The sequence below is a fragment of the Enhydra lutris genome, unplaced genomic scaffold (assembly GCF_002288905.1).
Source record: "Enhydra lutris kenyoni isolate GAN:26980312 unplaced genomic scaffold, ASM228890v2 scaffoldscaffold20, whole genome shotgun sequence".
Lineage (NCBI taxonomy): Eukaryota > Metazoa > Chordata > Mammalia > Carnivora > Mustelidae > Enhydra > Enhydra lutris.
In genome coordinates this window covers 13,175,828-13,198,301 of record NW_019154104.1, presented here as the reverse complement: position 1 = coordinate 13,198,301, position 22,474 = coordinate 13,175,828, and the positions used below count along the sequence as shown (strand labels likewise).

The window sequence follows — 22,474 nt, the reverse complement described above, 5'->3', positions numbered from 1 at the left end:
AGATCCATCCCCCAACATTCTTTCTCGTCTAAGCTCACCCTTAAGTACTCCCTTGGGCCTAAGGTCCTCAATCGGCACAGGAGAAATGACTGTGACACACCACTACTATCAAACATTCCCCACCTAGCCCCCCTGCCCCGTGGTCCACCCACACTACTTCCCAGCCTCTAGGGCTATAAAAGCAGGTCTTATGGGAGGTGGGGTCACAGAGATCTACTCAGTTTGCAGCTGCCCAAGACATGCAAGTCCCTAAGTCGCTTTAATAAACCATATCTTGTCAAGGTGACCTCTTGGCTTTTCTCTCTGGCCTTAGGGCTCCTGTGGTCTTTGGAGGTCATTTCTGTGTATCCCTCCTTCATGGAAGAACCATCCCTTCTGGATGGTAACAGGGGCCTCCCAACTGGGTCACCCACTTCCCTCCTCCCAACTGGGTCACCCACTTCCCTCCTCCCAACTGGGTCACCCACTTCCCTCCTCCTCTTAGTCTGTTCTCAACAGAGCGGCCATACAGGCTTCACGGAATCACCTGCTCCAATCAAAGTCAGACCTTACCACATCACTGCTCAAAACCCTCTAATGGCTTCCCACCTCATCCACAGCAAAAGCCAAGGTCCTGCCTCCATCCTTGAAGCACCTCATGGTTCAAGTCCTCATGACCTCTCTGCCTCATCGCCCTCCCTTCTCCCCATGTCATTCCACTTCAATCACATACCATCAGCTCCTTCCTTAATTTCTGCAAGCCTCACACCTCACTTGCCCATGTCTTCACCCAAAAGTTACTGCTCAGAGACTCAGAGACTGCTCCCTGATCTTATGTAAAACTTCACATTCTCCCTCACTCCATTCTCTTTCTTTCCCTCATGTTTCTCTCTTTCCTACTAACCACACTAACACACTTACACTGTATCTACACCTTTACTGTGTTTCTGGTATGGCTTCGCCAGCAGAAAGTATGCTCCATGGGGTCAGAATATTCTACTATATCCCCAGGGCCCTGAACAGTGACTGGCACATAGTGAGAATTCGAAGCACCATTGATTGAATGAATAATAAAATGACAAGCTGACAACTAAAACAATTACTACAGGGGCGCCTGGGTGGCTCAGTGGGTTAAACCCTCTGCCTTCAACTCAGGTCATGATCTCAGGGTCCTGGGATCGAGCCTCACATCGGGCTCTTTGCTCAGCGGGGAGCCTGCTTCCTCCTCTCTCTGCCTGCCTCTCTGCCTACTTGTGATCTCTCTCTCTGTCAAATAAATAAATAAAATATTTAAAACAATTACTACAGCAAATACAATATATTCTTTTGATCCTCTGGGATCCTAGACTAAAATTTAAATACTTACATACATTTTGATGCCATATCCTATATTTATACTTTGATGTCTACTCACTAGGGCAACATGATTTCTCCAATGCTGTAAACAAGCCCACCAATTAATACAAAATAGATCTAATTCCATTCTTCATTTGTGACTCCCCTGCTAGCTCATAGTTGGCAATACCAAGCAGCTGTCCCAGGACTGGTTCAGAGGAGCTCCTGTTTACCCCAGAGGGCTTCACTGGTGACAGATTGCCCAACCATTAGGTAACTTCTGCGTGGGGAGAGCAGGGACTATGGCCAGTTTTCTCATAATTGCATTCCCAGTACCTAAATATTTTTTGCATGAATGAACTAGTTAATTAATGCATGCTTGGCAGTTTATTGTGTTTTGTGTCCCACACTGAGGGTGAGATAGGCCACAAGGACCCCCTGCGTAAGCTGGCACATTTTGGAAGAGAATATTGGGAGTTTTTGTAAAATATTTTAGATAACCAGAAGAAGTCATTTTTAAGAGATTCTCCCCCCTGTCCAAATGGTATGATGGTAGCTTCAAATATGACAAAAATATAATGGATAGTTTGAAATGTGCTTTTTAAGGCAGCTCCTGGGGGTGAAAATATATGTATTTGTTTATATATCATGATTCTATGTTATGCATATATTATATATACGTGTGTATGTAGGCGTATGTTATGCACATATACTATGTGTATATACATATGTTTATGTACCTGTGTGCTATGTGTACGCACGTGTGTGTGTTCATTGTGTGTATAATAACAGGAAATCAAAGCCGATGATAGCTGATAAGCCAAGGGCATGATGGGGAAGTTTCTTTGCCTATTTTGTTAAAAATAATAAAAACAATACACTTCACTGAAGACAGCATGCCTCCAGTTCTGTCTGACCGCTCATTTGCCCCATAAACGGCAGTCAGTCATTCTGCAGGATGTTTCATATACGTCTTCCATCTTTCATTCATTAATCCAACAAATTCTAAGCGAGTACCTACTAAGTTCCATGCTCCATATTCTGGGATAGAAAGTAAATAAGATAGACAACATCTCTCTCCTCTAGTGGGGAAGAGAGACAACAAACAAACAAATACAACCTAATTCCAGGTAGAAACATGGGCCGTAAAGACATTTAATGCAGGAAAACATTAGGGAGTCGGGGCAGGGGGAAATGATGCTTGAGCAGAGCTCTGAGTGAAAATGTAGGGGAAGAGTTCTAGGGGCTGAGGAAACAGTTTGAGCTTGTCAGGAACAGCAGGAGAGGTAGTGATTAGAGCAGAGTGGTGCCCACTGGAAAGGGGCAGAGGGCATCAGGCCCCAAGGAAGAAGGGCTTTGTTAGAATCCATTCCTCAGTACATTACTGTCTAAGACAGATTCCGGAGAGGTCATTAATTACTCTTAGAAGCAGAGAACAATTCAAGGTATTAAACGAAAATAAAACGTCCTCTGTTGAAGAGAGAAACACATATGCATACCAAATGCAATGGGCCCTAGATACATATTCACCAAATGGTTGGGATCTTATTCCACTCCCACCCACCAATTCACCCTCAGTTGCCAGAATAAAAAGTATAGTAGAAATTAACCGCTGGGCTAGTCTTCTTCAGGACTGTCTCTCAGCTGTCACCCTGCCTCCCTCTTAAATGGCTGACATCATCTTTGGTCTTCCCCCAAACAAGTGGCTCTTTCTCTGGTCCCAGATAATTAGTTTCCCCAGACACAATGGGAAGGCCTCAGCCCAGGCTTTTGGGGAAGACATTTGAAGCACAAGGGAATATTAATGTTTTGCTTGGGCTGTGGAACAAATGTTCCGGAAATGAAAATTTTTTTGTTTGTAATTATGCATATCCTGCAGCATCTGCATAATGGGTCCAATTCAGCCTTGACCTTGCCTCAAAACTGCCATGCCTGTGGAGGAAGGTCAGCGCATAACACGATGAGTGAACAGGAAGCTTCAGGCTAAAAATAGTGCCACAATTTTTTTCCTTCAATTTTGGGAACGAAGTTTGCTTTTTCAAGTCAGTTTGTCTGCCTGCATTTGCAAACATCTTCTAAGCACACACATACACTTGTATAAAGGCGTGTATATGGAATCAGCCTTTGCTCTGAGAGGATCTCTGTAAAGATTTTAGGTGATATATAAGCTGACTGCTACATTCTTTCTGGTATATGGTGGGATTTTAAAACAGAAGAGACAAAACACTAAATTAGGAAAGCTTTTTGCCACCAGGGAAACTTAGAAACACTACTGCTAAGGGACCCATACCACCTGGGGTTAGGTTCATTTTCAAAAATATTTCTTTAGAGAACAATGTAGAGATTTGATTTTGATTTGAACAGATTCTCCAGAAATTTGGTGTTTTGTTTTGTTTTGTTTTTTTCCTTGTTTGCTTTAACACTTTGGATCTGCTGTGTTCTGCTGCGGTTTTAAGGTTTAGCAGAATATCCATGCATTGAGATTCGGGGTTCAGCAAATAAGTTTGCAGTTAAATTTCTTGATATTCTTCAGTGGGTAACCCAGTTCAATCACATGGTATTTTCAGACTAAGATGTGAACAGTATTCTTGCAGCTACTTTAAGTCTTAAGTATTTGGCAGTTATTCCAATAAAAATATTTTAAAGAGAATACTTATCGACATGGCCTGACCCAAAGTGTTCTTATTAAGTCAAAGAGGTAGGATTCCGCATTTGGCCTCCATCAGATTTCAGAGGTTTTAATGGAGGAATCCATCTTTACAACAGGGGCATGATTTTACATGCTCCTCATTCCTAGCATCCTCATGTCCAAAGAACCGATGAAAGCAATCTGTCTTATATGTGTTTACCAAAAGGCTTTGTCACTCAACTGACTGATCTTATTCATATTTTTCTGTGAGAGATGATGTGTCTCCTTTTTCCCAGACCAACCACGATGGTACTTACTCATTTCAAATCTTGCACTAGTTCAAATCCAAAACAAAGTTGTCCCCTGATGGACTTAAAGCATTTCTGGAATTGTCTTCCCCACCAGCTGTTGCTCCTCGTTGTCTAATCAACCTTGGTATACGCTTCAGCACAAGATAAAAATCAATAACCAGGTCACAAGGTGGGGGTAGCAACTCCCTGGCTAATTTAAACTCCCCAGTGCAGCGTCCAACAATTTATGGCACAAAAATAAGAGATTTACCACTAATGACAGTCTCTTTGTCTCTTGCTCCACTGTGCCTTCGGCCTCCTTGCATTTTAATTTGGGCAAGTAGTACAATCCCATTCCAGGCTGAAATCCAACGCTCCCTTGGTTTTATCCGTAGGGGGCACAGCTTAAAGGATAAATTCTTTTGTTTTTTGCTCTTCATCTGCCAGAAAAACTGTGAACAGTGTAGGAATGTGAAACAGGGGGAGGGGGGTGGGTGGAAAAGGAGTATCCAAGTCACATTCCTCCACCTAACGACTCCGTGTGTACACACGTGTGCTATCTTCCCCGACTTCTTGCCAGCCCAGATGTGAGGGCATGGACCAGCTGGTTGAGGAAGGCTTCCCAAAATCCAGACGAGGAATAGCCCTAATCCATTCCATTTAGCCTCCTTTCTCATCCTCCTCCTTTTAGGTCAAGATCACGATCACCTCATAAAAAATATTCACAAAGAGGGGCGCCTGGCTGGCTCAGTGGGTTAAAGCCTCTGCCTTTGGCTCTGGTCATGATCCCAGGGTCCTGGGATCGAGCCCCACATCGGGCTCTCTGCTCAGCAGGGAGCTTACTTCTCTTCCTCTCTCTCTGCCAGCCTCTCTGCCTACTTGTGATCTCTGTCTGTCAAATAAATAAATAAAATTTTAAAAAAAATATTCACAAAGAGGCTGCATGGGACGGAGCAGAAGGGGTTCAAAACGGTCTCCTCAAAATGTGTCACTTTGGCAGGCGGACTATTCTGAGCTGAAGGCAAATGAGACCCTGTGGGCTGGAGAGAAAATTCTTCCCTTCCTTTAACTACCTAGAAGAATCTAAATGGAGTATCTTTCCCAGACTAAGGGTTATTACCAGAGATAAATTTTATCTGAGTGACCCATCTGCATGGCAGGGCAAACATCTAATTCCCAAACACCTGTTCTTACTGTCCTGTGAATCAGCATCCTCCCCTTTGAAGCATCTCGCCCATCTCCCATTCATTAGGCCTATATACCTCATTTTACCTGCTTGTGAACCACTTATGTATGTGTGGTTCCCATAGTACAAAATTGTATTTTATTTTCCCCTATGGATCTGTCTCATGTCAATTTAAGTCTTGAACCAGCCAGAAGAAACTTTGAAAGGCAGAGGAAACTCTCCTTCCCCCAGGTGCAAAACACACATTTTCCCCTTTCTTCTGACACAGATGTCTGACCAGACAGTGTTAGGCACGTAACAGAAGCGAATGGGACATGGCAATAGAATGGGAATAAACAAAGAAACTACAACTACATTATAGAGACGAGAACTGGTTTGCTCTGGTGATACGGATGCCAGCGGAAAGATTGCTGAGGCCATAAACAGTTTCCACAGATTTTCCTTATTTCTGGCTGAACTTCACCACCTACATGCATTGAAACACACCAATATATTCCAGAGTTCAACAGATTCCCAATTCTTGCATGTTTAAATCGAGCACATCAAGTATCTCTCTCTCGCCCCAATTCTATTTTGTTCATGGGCTGTCCATACTAAAAAAAGTTTACTTGATATACACAGGGTGAAGCTTAGCCAAAAACAGGTCTCAGGTCTGCTTGCTGGGAATTAATACACTAAGAGAAGCATTTTTTTTTAGAGTGGATAAATGAGAAATTGATAGACAAATCATTTCTATATTGTCAGATTAGACTACAAAGAATCAGATGGCCACTCATTTCGTAGAAGTTGGCCATCCACCCAACACATTGTTTTCTCCAAGTGGGCACCATTGATCCGAGGCAAAACTGAACAAGAACTCCGGGAAAGATCCACAATCCAATGATAAATAATAGGGAAAATGCTTTAAATTCCAACTTTGATCCTTCCCAGGAAGAGATGATAGATGGGCCTGGCTATAAAATGAAACTTCTAGGCAAGCAATTCTCCCCCAATCTACTTCTTCCTTTGCTTCCTCAAAGTACCTTCAAATTTTCAGCTACCAAGAAATGGAAAAAAAAAGTTATAAGACGTGCAGTAACTGAAAGATGGTCGACTGGAGGCAGATGCGGGAATCGTGGGAGCACAGGTTGGCTCTGGATTCCTACAAGAAGACCCAGTGAGAAGCTCAATGGACTTCTGTTAAATTCGGAGCACTATGTTACCCAGTTTTGTATTTGAATATCTGCACCTAAGACAACTATGGGGAGGAGGTGCTTAATAAGTATTTGGTGACTCAATGAATAAATTATAAAAGGCTATAAACTTTGGAAATAAAACATACTGGCTAACACATCTGTTTAAAAAATGGCCTGCACTATTACGGATGCTCCCCTAGCCCAGACTGACTCATTTTTAGTCTTATGCTAATGGTTCTGTTCTAGGATTTTGGAAATTTGGTACATTAGTTTACTGGGGCTCCTGTAACACATTGACACAAAACTTCACGGCTGCAAACAACAGAACTCAGTTCCCTCCCAGTTCTGGAAGCCAGAAGTCTGAAGTCAGGATCACTAGGCTGAAATCAAGATGTCTGCCTGACAGCACTCCCTCCAGGGGCTCTGGGGAGAGCGGATTCCCTGCCTCTCCAGGCTTCTGCAGGCTGCCAGCATTCCTCACCTGTGGACTCATCACTCCAATCTTCAAGGCCACATCTTCAAATCCCTGTCTGTTCTGTGTTCGCTTTGCCTTCTTTGTGTGGGCAAAATATCCCTCTGCCTCCCTTTTATAAGAATATAGGTGTCCGCACTTAGGGGCCCCCACTTCAGATAATCCAGGAATATCAATCTAAAAATCCATAACTTGGAACTCCTGGGTGGCTCAGTTGGGTAAGCATCTGCCTTCGGCTCAGGTCATGATCCCAAGGTGATGGGAGGGAGTCCAGCATCAGCCTGCTCCTCCCTCTGCCTGCTGCTCCCCCTGCTTTTGTTCCCTCTCTCCCTCTCTCTGACAAATGAATTAATACAATCTTCTAAAAATAAAAATTAAAAAATTAAAAAAAAAATAAAAATCCTTAATCACATCTGCAAAGACCCTATCTTCAAATAAGAGAACATGTACAGGTTCCAAGGAGTCGGACCTGGCATCTTTGGGGGCCGTTATTCTGCCGATCACACCAGGAAGTCTTAAGCGTTATCAAAAGAACAGAGCAGGCAGCAGTGAGTGCAAGAAGCGTCAGACCGTCTCGGTCACCGTAAGGATACCTGCTGCACACACCTGTGTTATTTTGCTGTCATGCCCGCAGTTACATATATGATGTTATTGACGATGCACAGTACCCCAACCTTTGGGATTTAAATTAAAATCTGAGCTGCCCGGTAACCGTCAGAACAGAACTATCTTGGGGGAATGTCTGCATTATCCATGTTGAGAGGGTCGAAGCTTCCTTTCTCCTTATCACATGGCCTTAGCTCTGTCCACCACTCTTCCTTGTTGTCAAACCCATCTACGGGAGGAAACGCAGGAGGGAATTAGTCTACATGGGTGGGGCTGGTCTGGGTAATAGGGAAATTGATGGGTCCGGCTGGGTGTTGGCAGGAGAGGTGGAATTGGAGCCTTGCATTTATTACCATTTCCTTTACCACTCTGATGCTCTGAGCATGGCTCTTGGGTCCTGGAACACTACCTGAGGTGGGGCTGGCCCTGCACATGGTTTATTCCTGCTTCTTGTCCACACATCAAGCCTCAAGTCTGCTGGAAAACCAGCCTACGAGTTCCTCCTGAAGCAGACAGCTCCACTTCTAGAAGGATGAGTTAAACCTACATATGGAAACATATAGAATTATTGTTTGAGCAGTTTTCAAGCCATGATAATGCTTTCAACACATTTGAAACTGTCATTTCTTGATTGTTCTCTAGTAACATCAATATATTCCATAACGCTATTATAATGCAGAGCTGAGACTAGGGTAAGGCAAGTGAGGCACTCTCCCTTTGGGTGCAAAATTTGGGGAACCAAAAATCTCAGGAATCAAACAACATTTTAAGTACAGTATTTTACTATAGTTTTTTCTTTTCCTTTTACTTTTTTTTTTTTTTTTTTTTTTTTTTTTTAAGTAAACTCTAGGCTCTACCTGGGGCTTGAACTCACGACCTCAAGATCAGGAGTTGCTCCACTGACCGAGCCAGCCACGCTCCCCTTAAATACAGTATTTAAAAAATATCAAATGAGTAAACTATGGCCCAAAGACTAACTGCCTACTTTTGTAAGTAAACTCTTAATATAACTAGGGCCAGGATGAGGGTAAGGCCAGTGAGTCAATCACACAAGTATTGGCTAACTCTTGTTTTTAAAATACTGATATTTTGTTCATCAAGGAGTTTGGGGGTTTTTTGCATTGTTTTCATTTTTAAAAAATAATTTTAAAATAATTTTGATTTTCTAAATGAATTCTTTTTCATTAAAAAATTTTAGGGGCACCGGGGTCGCTCAGTCGGTTAAGCGTTCAACACTTGATTTTGCCTCAGGTCATCTCAGGGTCATGAGATGGAGCCATATCCAGCTCTACACTCAGCACAGAGTTAGCTTGACCCTCCCCAGCTCACTCCCTCTCTCTTTCTCTCTCTCTCAAATAAATAAATAACATCTTTAAAAAACATTTTTTAAACCCATTTTTTCCCCAAGACAACCATTATATTTTAGTATGGCACAAAATGTTTTATGCCAATTTGTCACAGAGCATATTAAAAAGAGGTACTTGAAGTAAGTTGGGGGAAATCGGAGGGGGAGATGAACCATGAGAGACTGTGAACTCTGAGAACAAACTGAGGGTTTTGGAGGGGAGGGATGTGGGGGGTTGGGTGAGCCTGGTGGTGGGTATTAAGGAGGGCATGTATTGCACGGAGCACTGGGTGTGGAGAATAGACAATGAATGCTGGAACACCAAAAAAAAAAAAGAAATTAAAGTAAATTAAATTAAAATTTTTAAAAAATTAAATAAATAAGCAAAATAGAAAGATGTACTTGGGAATCAAGACTTAATAAAATTAATAATTTTTATGACTACATCAAGGATATTATGTGAAATTGACTCTTTTTTTAGTATGAGTACATGGTGCCAGAAGTTTTACTCACCATTACTTTTGTACCATCAATGCAAATTCTAATGCAGTGAAAAAGGCAACCTTAGAATTATTGTGAAAATAATCTTGACTCCACAGTCCTCTTCAGAGACTTTTGGGCAATCCCAGGGATCTACAGACCACTCTTTGAGAACTGCTGCATTAAAGGAAAAGGTTTTAACAATATGTCAAGAGCACTATCAATGACAAGCTAAGGTTCTTAGTCAGAGGGAGGCAACAAGATTAAGACTACCCCCAGAATTGGTTTTGCAAAACTAAGTGGTCAGGAGCTGAAGCAAAGTGACCAGGTATGCAACCAACCCACACACAGTTCTGAGTCATCAGGAAACCTCTGAAGCTAATGGTAAGACATGAACAAGATGTGAACAAACCTGAATGCCATAAATATGCGGCATTTAGTGAACTGAAAGCATGGCCATTTGGGGGCAGGTAGAGAAACACCACTGCACCTATCCCTCGTCTCCCCTGCCTCCTGGGAATCGGGGAGCAGAGGAAACCATAGGAGGAACAGCAGGAAGATGGAGGCAAACAGACCATGGTGCATCCCTAGACTGTTCCAACATCCAGGGGCCAGCCTGCCAGTCTGTGAAGCTCTCCTCTGACACTTTCCAGCATACAACCTTGGGCAAATTCCCAAACCACTATCTTCTCAGTTTCCTCATGTCCAGTATAAATATAATATTAATGCTTTCCTCATATGACTATAAGAGGTACATGAGATGATGTAGTCAAAGCGTTGAGCATGGTGCCTAGGACAGTGTTCGGTAAATACATCTCATGAAAAATAAGACACTTCTGTACTGTTTCACTCCCCTGTGTTGGGAAACTCTTCCCCCGTGTATAAATGCTTCACCGGCCCACTGTTCTGCCAGTGTTGGATGTTCAGTAAAGGTTAATTCCTCCCTCCAGCCAGACAGGGAAGCTTGTCTGGAACTGTCATTTCATCCATGCTGCTCTGAGTGTCATGGCTTTCTCACCAACAATTCACTAACAAATCTGATGTTTAAATATGAACAAGTCGAGGGCCACCTGGGTGGCTTACCACCACCACCATCACCAACAAAAAATCTATCAACACTTTGAATTAGCACAGTGACACCATGTCCAACACTTGGACTTCTGAACTACAGAACTGTAAGAAAATAAAGTTATGTTGTTTAAACCGCTAAGTTTGTGGTAATTTGTTACACAGCAATGAGAGAGCTAAGAGAGTCCCGAAGGCTATCCGGTCAGCGTTGACATGCTTTGGTGCACAATAAACTAAGCAGCCAGGTCACCAGGGCGGGGACCGACAACGCCTCCGCTTCACTAAGTTCCCCTGGGCGGCTTCTGGCTACTGAAATGCCACAAAATAAGAGAATTATCATTAATGACAGGCCCCACCCCTGAAGATTTAGCTCTGACAGGTCTGGGACACAAGTATACCCATGTTTAATAGTGACTCTAATAGAAATTGATAATGGTCCGTGCTCAGAGAGACATTCATGTCTGCTTGTAAGGAGCTAATAATTTAGGTGCTGAGTAAACATGACTCCAGTAGCTAATAGACAGATAAATATGCATACTTTCAAAGACAGGTCAGCAGCCAGGACAAGTATAGAAGGCTAGAAGGGGCCCAGAGCCCATAAATCTTTCCATAGGCTTTGATGACAAAGCCCAGTTATAGAACTAAGCCAGACAAGATCTCTGCCGGCTCTCCTGTACGGCCGGTGCTGGAGGGCTCTGGCAAAGTGGATTCCCCGCAGTCCTGACACACCTCTGATGGCCACGGAACTGGTGAGCTCGGACCTACACCTGAACTCTTCTCAGCTTCCCACCCGTCTCACCTGTTTCCTTCTGAGGTGGTGATGTGCTGGCCCAGGGGGTGTCATCTTCAAACTGAACCCAGTTGCTGATAGCCGAGGCCAGGTCAGGTGAGGGCTGCTTGGGGATCCCAGGAGGGGAGGTCGCTTCAGAGATGAGACCCAGCTTTTCAGAGGAGTCATCCTGCTCTGAGTGGGAAAGATCTTGACAGCCTCCATCCACCACATGGTTCTCCCCAGAGGAGCTCTCAGACTGGTCTGAGTAAGACGACAGTGCTGGGACGTGCTCTTCCGTGCCCCCTGAAATACATACCAGACACCACCATCAATCACATGAGGAAGGCCACCCTTCAAAACTGTCTCATGGAGGAAAATCCCAAGGATAGGTAAGGGGTGATCACAAGACTCATGATACGGGTGGGTGCAGGTGAAGGAAGAGCCACGCCCACCTGCCTCCATGCTAAAGGGGAGTTTTCCTAATAATGGGGATGAAGGATAACTCAGCATGCCCATAGTCAGTGCCCAGGCAGGCTGAGAATGGAAACCTTATTCATAATTCTTATCCTAGCATCTATTCCAGTGCCTGGCAGTCACAAACAACAATGCTATAGAGGCCAAAGAGAAAGATAACTGAGTCGAAGGAGAAAAGCAAAAGGCAACTGGGACAGACAGAGACTTTGGCTGAACAGGAAAGCTTCTGTCTGGACTAAACACATTCAAATTCACACTTCAAACTCCACGCAGTCCAAACTACGTGTGTCCGCAGGCCGCCAGGTACAAACTCTGTACCAACAGCCGGCTGAATGAGGTCCAGCTAAATGCGGATCCTACCTTTTTCCAGCACTTTTTTGGTCCTAGAACACACAACATCCTTCAAAAAAAAAAAAATTTTTTTTAAAGAACTATATCCTAGTCGTCGGGGTGGCTACACAAATCTAGACAAATCTAGTTGAAGTTTCTCAACTGCATACCAAAAGCAGTTGATTTTACTATATGAATACTTTTTAAAAACCGAAGTACTTACATAAAATTTTTTCCTGCCATCATTAGCCACACAAACTAGTCTACCTGCATGTAACCAAAGCCTTTAGATGAACACTGCCCAACAGAAATGAAAGCTGAACCACACACGTAATTTTAATTTTTTAATAGCCACATTAAAAAAAAAGTAAAAAGAGCTGAACTGGGGCGCCTGGGTGGCTCAGTGGGTTAAAGCCTCTGCCTTCGGCTCGGGTCATGATCTCAGAGTCCTGAGATCGAGCCCCGCATCGGGCTCTCTGCTCCACAGGGAGCCTGCTTCCTCCTCTCTCTCTGCCTACTTGTGTTTTCTCTCTGTCAAATAAATAAAATCTTTAAAAAAATTAAAAAAAAAAAAAAAAAAAAAAAGAGCTGAACTACTTCTAGTAATATAAATTTCAACTCCATATGTTGAAAATTTACAATTCTAACATGTAATTAATATAAAAGTTATTAATGAAATATCTTACTTTCACTAGTCTTTGAAATTCAGTGTGGGTATTTTATACTTAAGACACACTTCAATTCCGACTAGCCGCATTTCAAGGACTCAGTAGCCCCATGGCCAGCATACTGGATGGCTCACCTGTCAACTCACACTTTCCAGGTGCTATCAGTGAAGCTGGGTTGATAGCAGCTGACAAGGGTAGCTGCAGTAGGCCAGAACCAGCCAACCAGACTCTGCAAATACCTCCTGTCCCCTACCTTGACCTTCATCCCTGAGCACCAGGTCCCTAGAAGTCAATTTAGCCATCTTCATGATTGTGGATGACAATTAACTGAGCTCTTTCCACATGCTAGGCACTGTTCTAAGCACTATATGTATATTAATCCATTTTGTCTTCACAGCCCCCCTGAGGAAGGTACTGTGATTACCCCTGCTGGATAGATAAACGACTGCACAGAGAGGTTAAAGAGACCAACTACCCAAGGGCACATCCCTTAGCTGTGACAGAGCCAGGATCCGAGCCCAAGCAATCTGTCTCTGGTGCCTGTCACTCTTCGCAGATATGCTTTAAAAAGTAGGAAATCCAAACAGCTGTTGGGAGTAACACCCTAAAAGGCCAAGTATAAAGGAGTTATTTATAAATACAAAGTTTACATTCCTTGGAAGAAAGCACCCAATACTTTTGGTGTTTCTAGGCCCTTCTGTTTGGGACTTGAAGTTTCCTAAAAATGCTTCCCCCAGGCTTCTCAGTGGACAAATCTGCACCTTAGGAAAGTGACGAACTGGCTCTTTTTCCCATATTAAGATCCTACCCAAAGAATGATCGAGTAGAAGTCATTATAAACAGTTGTGGTTCTTAGCTAATCTTTTCACTTAAGAAATGAGAGCGCTCCTTACCCTCAGAAGGGACAGGAAAGAGTGGCTCCTCATTGAAGGAGACCCACTCTGACTGGTGGGTGGCGATCACATGGTCCAAGGTCGTCATGCTCGGAAGGCACTGGTCATCTTCACATCGATGGCCTCAGGCAGACCCCAGAGTAATGTCTGGGGTGGGGGAATGCGAGCACAGTGAACTTGGGCCTCGGCTCTGTTAAGAGGGTCTTGTAGAGGGTGGCGCTCAGAACGTAGATAGATCGGTCCCTCTCGCCTTTGGCTAATCTGCCGGGCAGAAATCTGTTTAAAAAAATAATAAAAATTAAAAAGGACAATGATCACATTATATCCAGGGTTTGCAACGCTGCCCACGAGGAGGTCTGGTGGTTTCCAACTTTTATTTCTCCTCTCTGCCCTGTCTTGTCCCCACGCCTTGTACAGAAATATCTGCCTTTAGCATCAAGATCTCTGCATGGGTTTTCCCATCAGACTTGTAAATAATTATGCAAATTTTAGCAATCGGATTCCCAAATCTCTCCAATTTTTATATTTTGGGAATACTTTATTTATAATATAATACCATTGTTGTAAAACAAAAATTAAAACTTTTCAAAGTATTTTCACTTTCTTTTAATAGATGGTAAAATAAAAGCATGTTCTTTCCTAGTAACTCATAGCACCTTCTTGCCTTAGGCAGGTAGCTCTTTGCAAGCCTGATTTAAATCCTTGGCAGAAACCCAAGCATCTCCAGATGGTACCTCCAAGCACAGCTTACCAACCAAGAGAAATAGGAATGGAGTCATCTTGTTCATTTGGAGTAAATGGGAAGGGAATATTTGCTTTAGTAAAAAATGTGAGTTAAAGAAACACATTTTCAATTGAGGCCAATTTGAATTAGTACATGAAAGTCTAGCCTTTCCTTACATCACAATTATGTTCTTTGTATATAGAAAGAGATTTAACAGACTCATAATTCTGTTTGTACTATTAATGTCCATTTACAATTTGAACTTAGCTCTTGCTCTTATGATAAATTAATAAAATCTGAATTAATGCAAAATTAATGTGTTTCCACAAAAGAGCTACTATTTGCCCTGAACAATATCTGTTCTTATTAATGGAGTACTTACAATATTCATTTTAGTCTAGAAAAATTTAACTCCTAGCCTTCTGACTGGGGCGTAACAAAAAAAAAATACTAAGAAATTTTAGTATAGATTATTACCTGCTATAAATAATCTATGCTGGGGTTAATCAGAACAGAAATATGTAATAATTTTTGTCATTTTTGGTAGCTAACAGTTTTGCTGTATAATACTGCCTAAAAATAACTGCTTGTACATATTTATAATTTTCAGAAACTTTTTTTTATATATTTTTGGAAGTTTTTATTTCTTTATTTGAGAGGGAGAGGGCAAAAGAATCTGAAGCAGACTCCACAATGAGCACAGCAACGTGGGGCCTGATCCCACAACTGCAAGATCATGACCTCAGCCAAAACCAAGAGTTGGGATGCTTAAGCGACTGAGCCACCCAGGGGCCCCAAAAAAACACATTTTCATACCATACTTCATTTGATTCTATAGCCATTTTGCTTGAGTAAGGCAGATATAACTATAATTCCTTTACAGATGAAGAAATTTGGGGTGAGAGGAGTGATTTATCCAACATTTTCATTGTTTCCAGGCCCTTGTTTGGTGCCCTAAGATGTTTCCTCCAGGCTTCTAACTAGAAGAATTCACACATTCCAGAAAAGTGACGAATGGACTCTTTTTTCTCCATGATTAGATCTAATCCACAGAATCATGAACTAGACGCCATAATAAGCAGGTGTGTTAGATGCACCAAGCTAAGAAGTGATCAATGCAACCCTGAAACGTAGGTCTTCTAGTGCCAAAACACTCTGATCTTTGGATCACAGCCACAAACAACAACAACAAAAAAGTACCAGAATATATGCAACACCACCCAACTAAAGTACTTTGCAAACATCAATTACAACAGAACCATAATGAAATGATCTGTGAAAACTCTCCATATGGAAATCTGCCAGGATACCCCAGCTGTGCAGAGAATGGAAAACCTGGAAATCTCTCTTCCAAGTCCCTCTCCAAAGATTCTTACCAACCATGGGACCAGACATGTGCAAACAGCCTGGAGACTCCAGTGCTCCAACACCAGATCTCACCAGAGAACTACGCAGAGCCCAAAGACCCTAAAACTGACTCTGGCTGGCTTGTCCCTGCAAGCCATTCTCAAGCCGCATCAAACATGAGGGTCACTGTGTTCCTGGCTCCAGGCCAAGATAAGACAGCAAAATAGAAGAGCCAGACTCCTCCTCTCCCTACAACAGCAGCATGTAAGCCAGGTCAAAAAAGCCACAATACAAGTCCATGTGCTGACACATACAGCGTCATAGCTCAATGGGGAAAACATCCTCCTGACCCCGTGATGATGAATCCAGCAAAATTCACAGATGAGTGTGGGTATGGGAGGGGACATGGGAAGAGGTGAAGGGAAAGGGTGAGAGTAATGGGACAAATACTGAGAAATTTTAGAGCTCAAGGGTTTTAAAGACCAACAGTCTAACTCTCAAGTTCACAGATGAGTAAACTGAGGCCCAAGGAAATCAAACATAGCAACAGAGAATGAGAACATGGTCCTGGGATCTGAATCCTGTACAGGCTTTAAGTCTCATTTCACCCCTGTACAGCAGGAATAACAAGACTCACTTCATAATTTAAAGGATTAAGAGAGATAATAGACATGGTGTACTTAGTACGGGGAGTAATGAGCCCTCTGTAACAATGATGATGGTAACAGCAGGTGACTGCACAGAGGGCTTATTACGTACCAGGCCCCAGTCCAAACTCCTTATGAATGTCAGCTATAGCCGTCACTGCTATTGTTAATTTACTGGCCAGAAGTCACACAGCTCGTTAGAGGAAGTCTTTGGACTAGAATGCAAATTTCATGAAACAACACCCCCTCCCCGTTTCTGTCATTTCCACATTCTGGCGTTACGGATTTCTCTTTTTGATCATTTTTAAAGAAGTTCTCCCAGATGTTACATGAAGTCAAGCATTCAACCTTTTCTTTCCAGATACAGACAGAGTCTGGCTGAGGAACCAAGACTACTACTCAGAAAGTATGAGTGAAAGAAGAGCCCCAAAGGTTTATCTACACTTCCTTAGCTTGTCTGTCCCAGATCCAGACATGGGCTGGTTACGGATAATAAGTAGCCCCAAGAAAGCCTGGTGGAACAAATTTATTACATAATCATAATCCTGTGAAATGGATTCTGGGTATTTGCCATGAAACAACCACATCCAAGAAGCCACAAGATGTGGCTGTGCCAGCAGCTGGAAACCACAGAGGAACCCAATAATTGTGAGGCTAAGTTCACACTGGAGTCAGGTTCTCTATAAAAACCTCACCCCATTTTTAGAATGTGAATCATAAAGTGAAGCGTAAAATCACCACAAATGGGTAGTGACTCAGTATCAACAGCAGGACTGACCAAGAGACACTACCAGATTCATTGAAGTCTCTGGATTGCCACTTCAGAGAACAGCTTCTTCCCCAGCATCACTTACATGCTGAAATCTGGGGGTGGAAAACACAGTCAGCTGATAAGATGGGAGCCACTGAAATGGATCTGTTTTGTGCCAATCCTCTGACACACGTTCATAAGCCCTATGTGTTTGGACATAGACTAAGCACCCTTTGAGACAGTGATTCTCAACAGCTTGCGATCTAGCTGGGGACATAGAAGAGCAAACACAACAAATCTGGAAATAATCCTCCTACAGGACATACCAGAAATGCTATTTAGCCAGAGAGAGATCTGTAACGGCTGGAACCATAAAAAACAGAGCAGATTTCTTGGATCTGAGATATATCCTTGGTTCTGGACCACCAGAAGGGAAGAGTAAGGATAGCCGAGGACATCCTTGGGACAGAGGATCAGTCTAAGTGGAGAATAAGAATCAGACCTTTGTGGGCTTGTTTCTAGACCAGTGAAGAGGTCAGTCTGATGAAAGCTGAGGTGTCTACTGAGGAAATGTGGGGAGAGAGGATTGGTAACCTTAACAGCTGAGGAGAAGAGTTCAGTGGGAAATGGTAAGCTGCCTGACGTTTAAGAGTGGAGAGTGACTAAAGAAATGTGTCTATGGGAGATTAACATTCCTCAGACTGCACTGACGAGTTTGGAGATGGAAGCTATCGGCCACAACAGCCTCAGTGTCTTGGGCAAAGCCAGAGACCAAGAAAAGTCTTGGGCAAAGTCAGGGACCAGTGCTCAGTGTACTGAGCACTCTGCGCTGGGTTTGATTAAAATTAACTTCACCTGTTTCTTTTAACATTTTTTAAATGGGGTAACTAGAAAACTTAAAATAATACATATGTGGTTTGTACTCTATTTCTATTGAACAGCGTGGCTCTAAAATAATCCATTCTTTATTTCACCTTTGTTTTTGAAGGGTATTTTTCAGGAGACATAGAATTTGAGGTTGACTTTTCTTTTCCTTCACTATTTTGTCTTTTGGAATCTATGGTTTCTTTTTTTTGTTGTTGTTAAAGATTTATTTATTTATTTATTTGACAGAGGGAGATCACAAGCAGGCAGAGAGGCAGGCAGAGAGAGAGGAGGAAGCAGGTTCTCTGCTGAGCAGAGAGCCCGATGCGGGGCTCGATCCCAGGACCCTGAGATCATGACCTGAGCTGAAGGCAGCAGCTTAACCCGCTGAGCCACCCAGGTGCCCCTGGAATCTATGGTTTCTGATGAAGAGTTGGCTTTCTCTCCTCCCCTACTGATCTGTCTTCAAGTTCCTTGACTCTTTCTTCTATTATCTTTATTTCCTGTTAAGTTCATTCTATGAACTTTTCATCTCAGTTATTCAACTTCTCTATTCTAAAATTTTCATTAGTTTTTTTATAGTTTCTATTTCTTGCCTGTGATGCCCTATATGTTTACTCACTAAGACAATGTCTTCCTTTAGTTCTTTGAACATATTTACAACAGCTGCTTTACAGGTTTTGTCTGCCATATCCAATATCTGGACCAACTGGGGATTCATTTCTATTGACTTTTTTTTACTATTTTAATATTAAAATTAGTATTTCCCCATTTCTTTGCATACCTACTAATTGTTGATGATACACTGAAAACATTCTGGATTTGACCTTCCTCTACAGAGCTGATTTTTGCCAGTAAAGTCAAAATGCTTGCTCACATTCATCTTGTATAGTCTTCCACTTTGTTGGGTGGATTTGAGAAAAGCCAAAGATGTCTCCTAAGCATCTCTAACAACTGCAGAACTCAACTTCCCAACTCAATCTCCATGGCAGATTTCAGCAGCACTTGGTTCTAGGCTTTGTCAGGGTAGGTTTAGAGTAGGTCTTATTCTAGAGTAGCATCTGGCAAGCTACAGCCATGACCCAAAGCTGGCCCTCTGCCTTTTTTGTAAATAAAGTCATACTGAGACAAAACCATGTGCATTCATTTATTCATTGTCTATGGCTGCTCTGGCTCTACAATAGCAAATTTGAGTAGTTGTAACAGATGCTGTATAGTTCACAGGACCTAAAATAATTTCCATCTAACTCTATAAAAGAATTTTACCAACCCTGCTTGAAAGCATGTTCCTTTCCCCTAAGATGCAGACTTTCTGTGTCTTTTCTGGATGGTTAGAATGTTAATAATGTGTTAAGGGAAGTCTTTCCGATGTGGCTGGGCTGGACTGCCAGTATCTCCCAACACGGTTTAACCTCTAGTATTTCTGTCCCACTCTCAACCTTGGAGCCACCACTTTTAGTAAATCTCATATGGTTTCAGTCTGTACATTTGCACTCTAGCCAGGCCAAGGATTCCCCGGGTATACCCAGACACACTTCTGCTCCCCCATCCCCCATGCTACTCTCTCTTCTCTAATGTCCTGTCCAACAGATTCCAGCTGCTTCAACTGCCCCAGACTCTGATCTCCATTTGCTTAGCTCAGCAGGACTGCTGTGCTCAGTGTAGACTCCAGCATATGATGCTGCATCAGGAAACTCTCCCCTGGAAGGGAGCCAAGGTAATCATCAGGCTCACCTCATGAGCTTTCCTTCTCTCAGGATCGAAATACTGTGATTTCTGTTGACCAGTACCTGAAAACACTTGCCTCATACATTTTGTCCAGTAGTTTCATGGTTGTACACTGCACAAGGACTAGTTTGTTATTAGTTATAGCCAGAATTGGAAGTCCTCCCCAAAACATTTCCTTTCGACTTGTAATCATTTTTAAAAAGAAAAAAAGAGTCCAATTCAGATCATCTAAAATAGGGTTATTTTATAGTGACATCTTAGAAATCTTAATTAGAAGTTTTAGAAAACTTTCATAAATCGTATGAAAAGGAAAGGAGGGTTTCATAAAACTATATGGATTAATTCCATCCCTTCAGAGCTGAGAAAATGTTTTGTTTTGGTAGGTTAGCTATGTTTTATAATACTGTAACATAATTCTTGTTTAGTTAGTGAACCCTAAAGATTATTTAAATCTGAGAATTTAGCCAGTTCCCTCTTATATCTCTTTGCCATATGTATTCAACTAGACAGTTTCTTTGGACATGTCTGCATCTAACTTGTTGGGTTTTGAGGCTACTGGCAAACACTATCCAGCCATCTGTTTGGGGTTTATGCAGAAACATCTCAAACTAGATCCTAGTGCCAATACCAAACCCTAAAGTAAGGCCTCAAACTTTTTCTGATCAAAGATAAACATCTCAAGGTCAAAAAGAAAACTGGGAAGAAAGTAAGAATGAAAAACTAAGACTGCATAAATCAAATGTATTTCTGAAAAGCTTTCTTCTAAAGCAAGACATTCAACCAACTTCCTGAACATCTACTATGCACTCAGAATTTGCAATGTTTGAATCAAAATAATATCAAACATGGTTTTGTACTCTGAGACCTCTGTCAGACTGGGCTAGAAAAATCACAAAGATTTAATCATGAAGTTAAAGTAACCATGCCACTTGTTTCATAATTTCTCAGAATAAACAGAAGCCCCGAAGGCATAATTGCCCTGTGACAAAGACCCAGATCAGATTCAGGACCTGGAACACTGCTTCTTTTCCTGCTTCTAAAGTCTTTTACTGTAGGAGAGAACAGGTTCATTTTAACAGAATCTGAACACTGGAGAACACACACACTTTTTTTTTTTTTTTTAAGATTTTATTTATTTATTTGACAGAGAGATCACAAGTAGGCAGAGAAGCAGGCAGAGAGAGAGGAGGAAGCAGGCTCCCTGCTGAGCAGAGAGCCTGATGTGGGGCTCGATCCCAGGACCCTGGGATCATGATCTGAGCTGAAGGCAGAGGCTTTAACCCACTGAGCCACCCAGGCGCCCCAACACACACACTTTAATTAACATGTGCTTTGATGTTCTCAAAAGGAAAAGGTAAGTGGCTTTGGTTGTATGTTCCTACTATCTTTTCACCATATTTTCTTTCATTTAAATATATTATTCTTTAAAATAAACAAACAAACAAAAAAGACTGACCACTCCTCTTCCATTGGAAATTGGTTAAAATGAACACTCCAGGCCCAAGTCAACCGTACAGAAGAACTCCAAAAGGAATATATTTATTTCAACCAACATCAGTATGTATCCACGATTCTCTCTGAACTAACTCCCCACTATCTCTCTTTCAATCACATACACCATAATTCCCCATCACTAGATGTCTGTTTTTGTCCCCTCTAAAGTCACGTCATTTGTGTGTATATACACATACATACATGTCCAAATACATACATATATAAATACATCTATATTTACGGGCATGCATATTTATATATATCTCAAAGTAATAATTACAAACATTTTACTAATTGATTTTTCTTCAAAATAAACAATCCTGATAGCTGCCTTATTAAAGAACTCTGTGGCTCCACATTCGGAATCAAGGATCTCAGATGCATTTGGCCTAGAAAATAGGCTGTATCTGATCTTTGCTGCATTCCTGAGGCAGTGACCCTGAAGGACGTTCCCAGGTGCCTGAACAGTGTGTTACATTCAGAATGTAATGAATAATCCTGGCAGAAGGTCACCCTTTAAGGTTTGCAGAAGACTTTCTTATACCTCAAACTCTAGGGAGGTCCTGGCTTACTCCATCTTGGTAAACTCCACTTACTTTGGTTTCATATTTGGAACAGGAATACTAGTATTTGCCTGTGTGAAAATAAGGAGTTGGTGTGGATAATTTCTTTCCATCTGTATTTTAGAGCCATAAGTCTATCGCTTTAGATGTTCCATCATAAGACTCTCGGTTGCCTAGGAGTCTATAAGAATCTTGAGGGTCCCAATGGTGGCCATATCTTCTAGACATAACCCTAAGACTTTCCAAGAAGCTAAACAAAATATTATATTTCATTGAAACTAAAATGCCATCGATTGTAAGACACATCTCATTTTAGAGATTATAAAATATTTTTAAATATATATATTTATTGGTATGTCTATATACACACATACACATACATTTCTTGAAATCAAAGAAATACTCTTAGTTTTATACCAAATACCAAAAATTATGATTAGTATATATTTCCAGGATGCAAAGAACTTCATGGATTATGTCAATTCATTCTTACAACAACCCTGAGGTAAGTAAAACAACTATTTCTCTCATTTGACAGATACATGAACTGACTCAGGGAAGTTGCTTAACTAACCTAAGGTCACACAGTGAAAACTGACAGAGTTGGGACGGGATCACAAGTCTCCTGATGTTAACTTATGTACTCTTTCCACT

General features: G+C 41.9%; 1 protein-coding gene across 1 annotated transcript in view; it reads right to left on the bottom strand.

The window, feature by feature from the left end:
- LOC111148572 (stonin 2) overlaps positions 1-22,474 on the bottom strand; it is a 172,725-nt gene that overhangs the window by 126,586 nt on the left and 23,665 nt on the right. The window contains exons 2-3 of the mRNA XM_022505250.1: positions 13,703-13,978; positions 11,365-11,640 (exon numbers count right to left, since the gene is read on the bottom strand). Of these exons, the coding sequence (XP_022360958.1) occupies positions 11,365-11,640; positions 13,703-13,790 (364 nt within the window). The 5' untranslated portion in view covers positions 13,791-13,978. The remainder of the gene's footprint in view (positions 1-11,364; positions 11,641-13,702; positions 13,979-22,474) is intronic.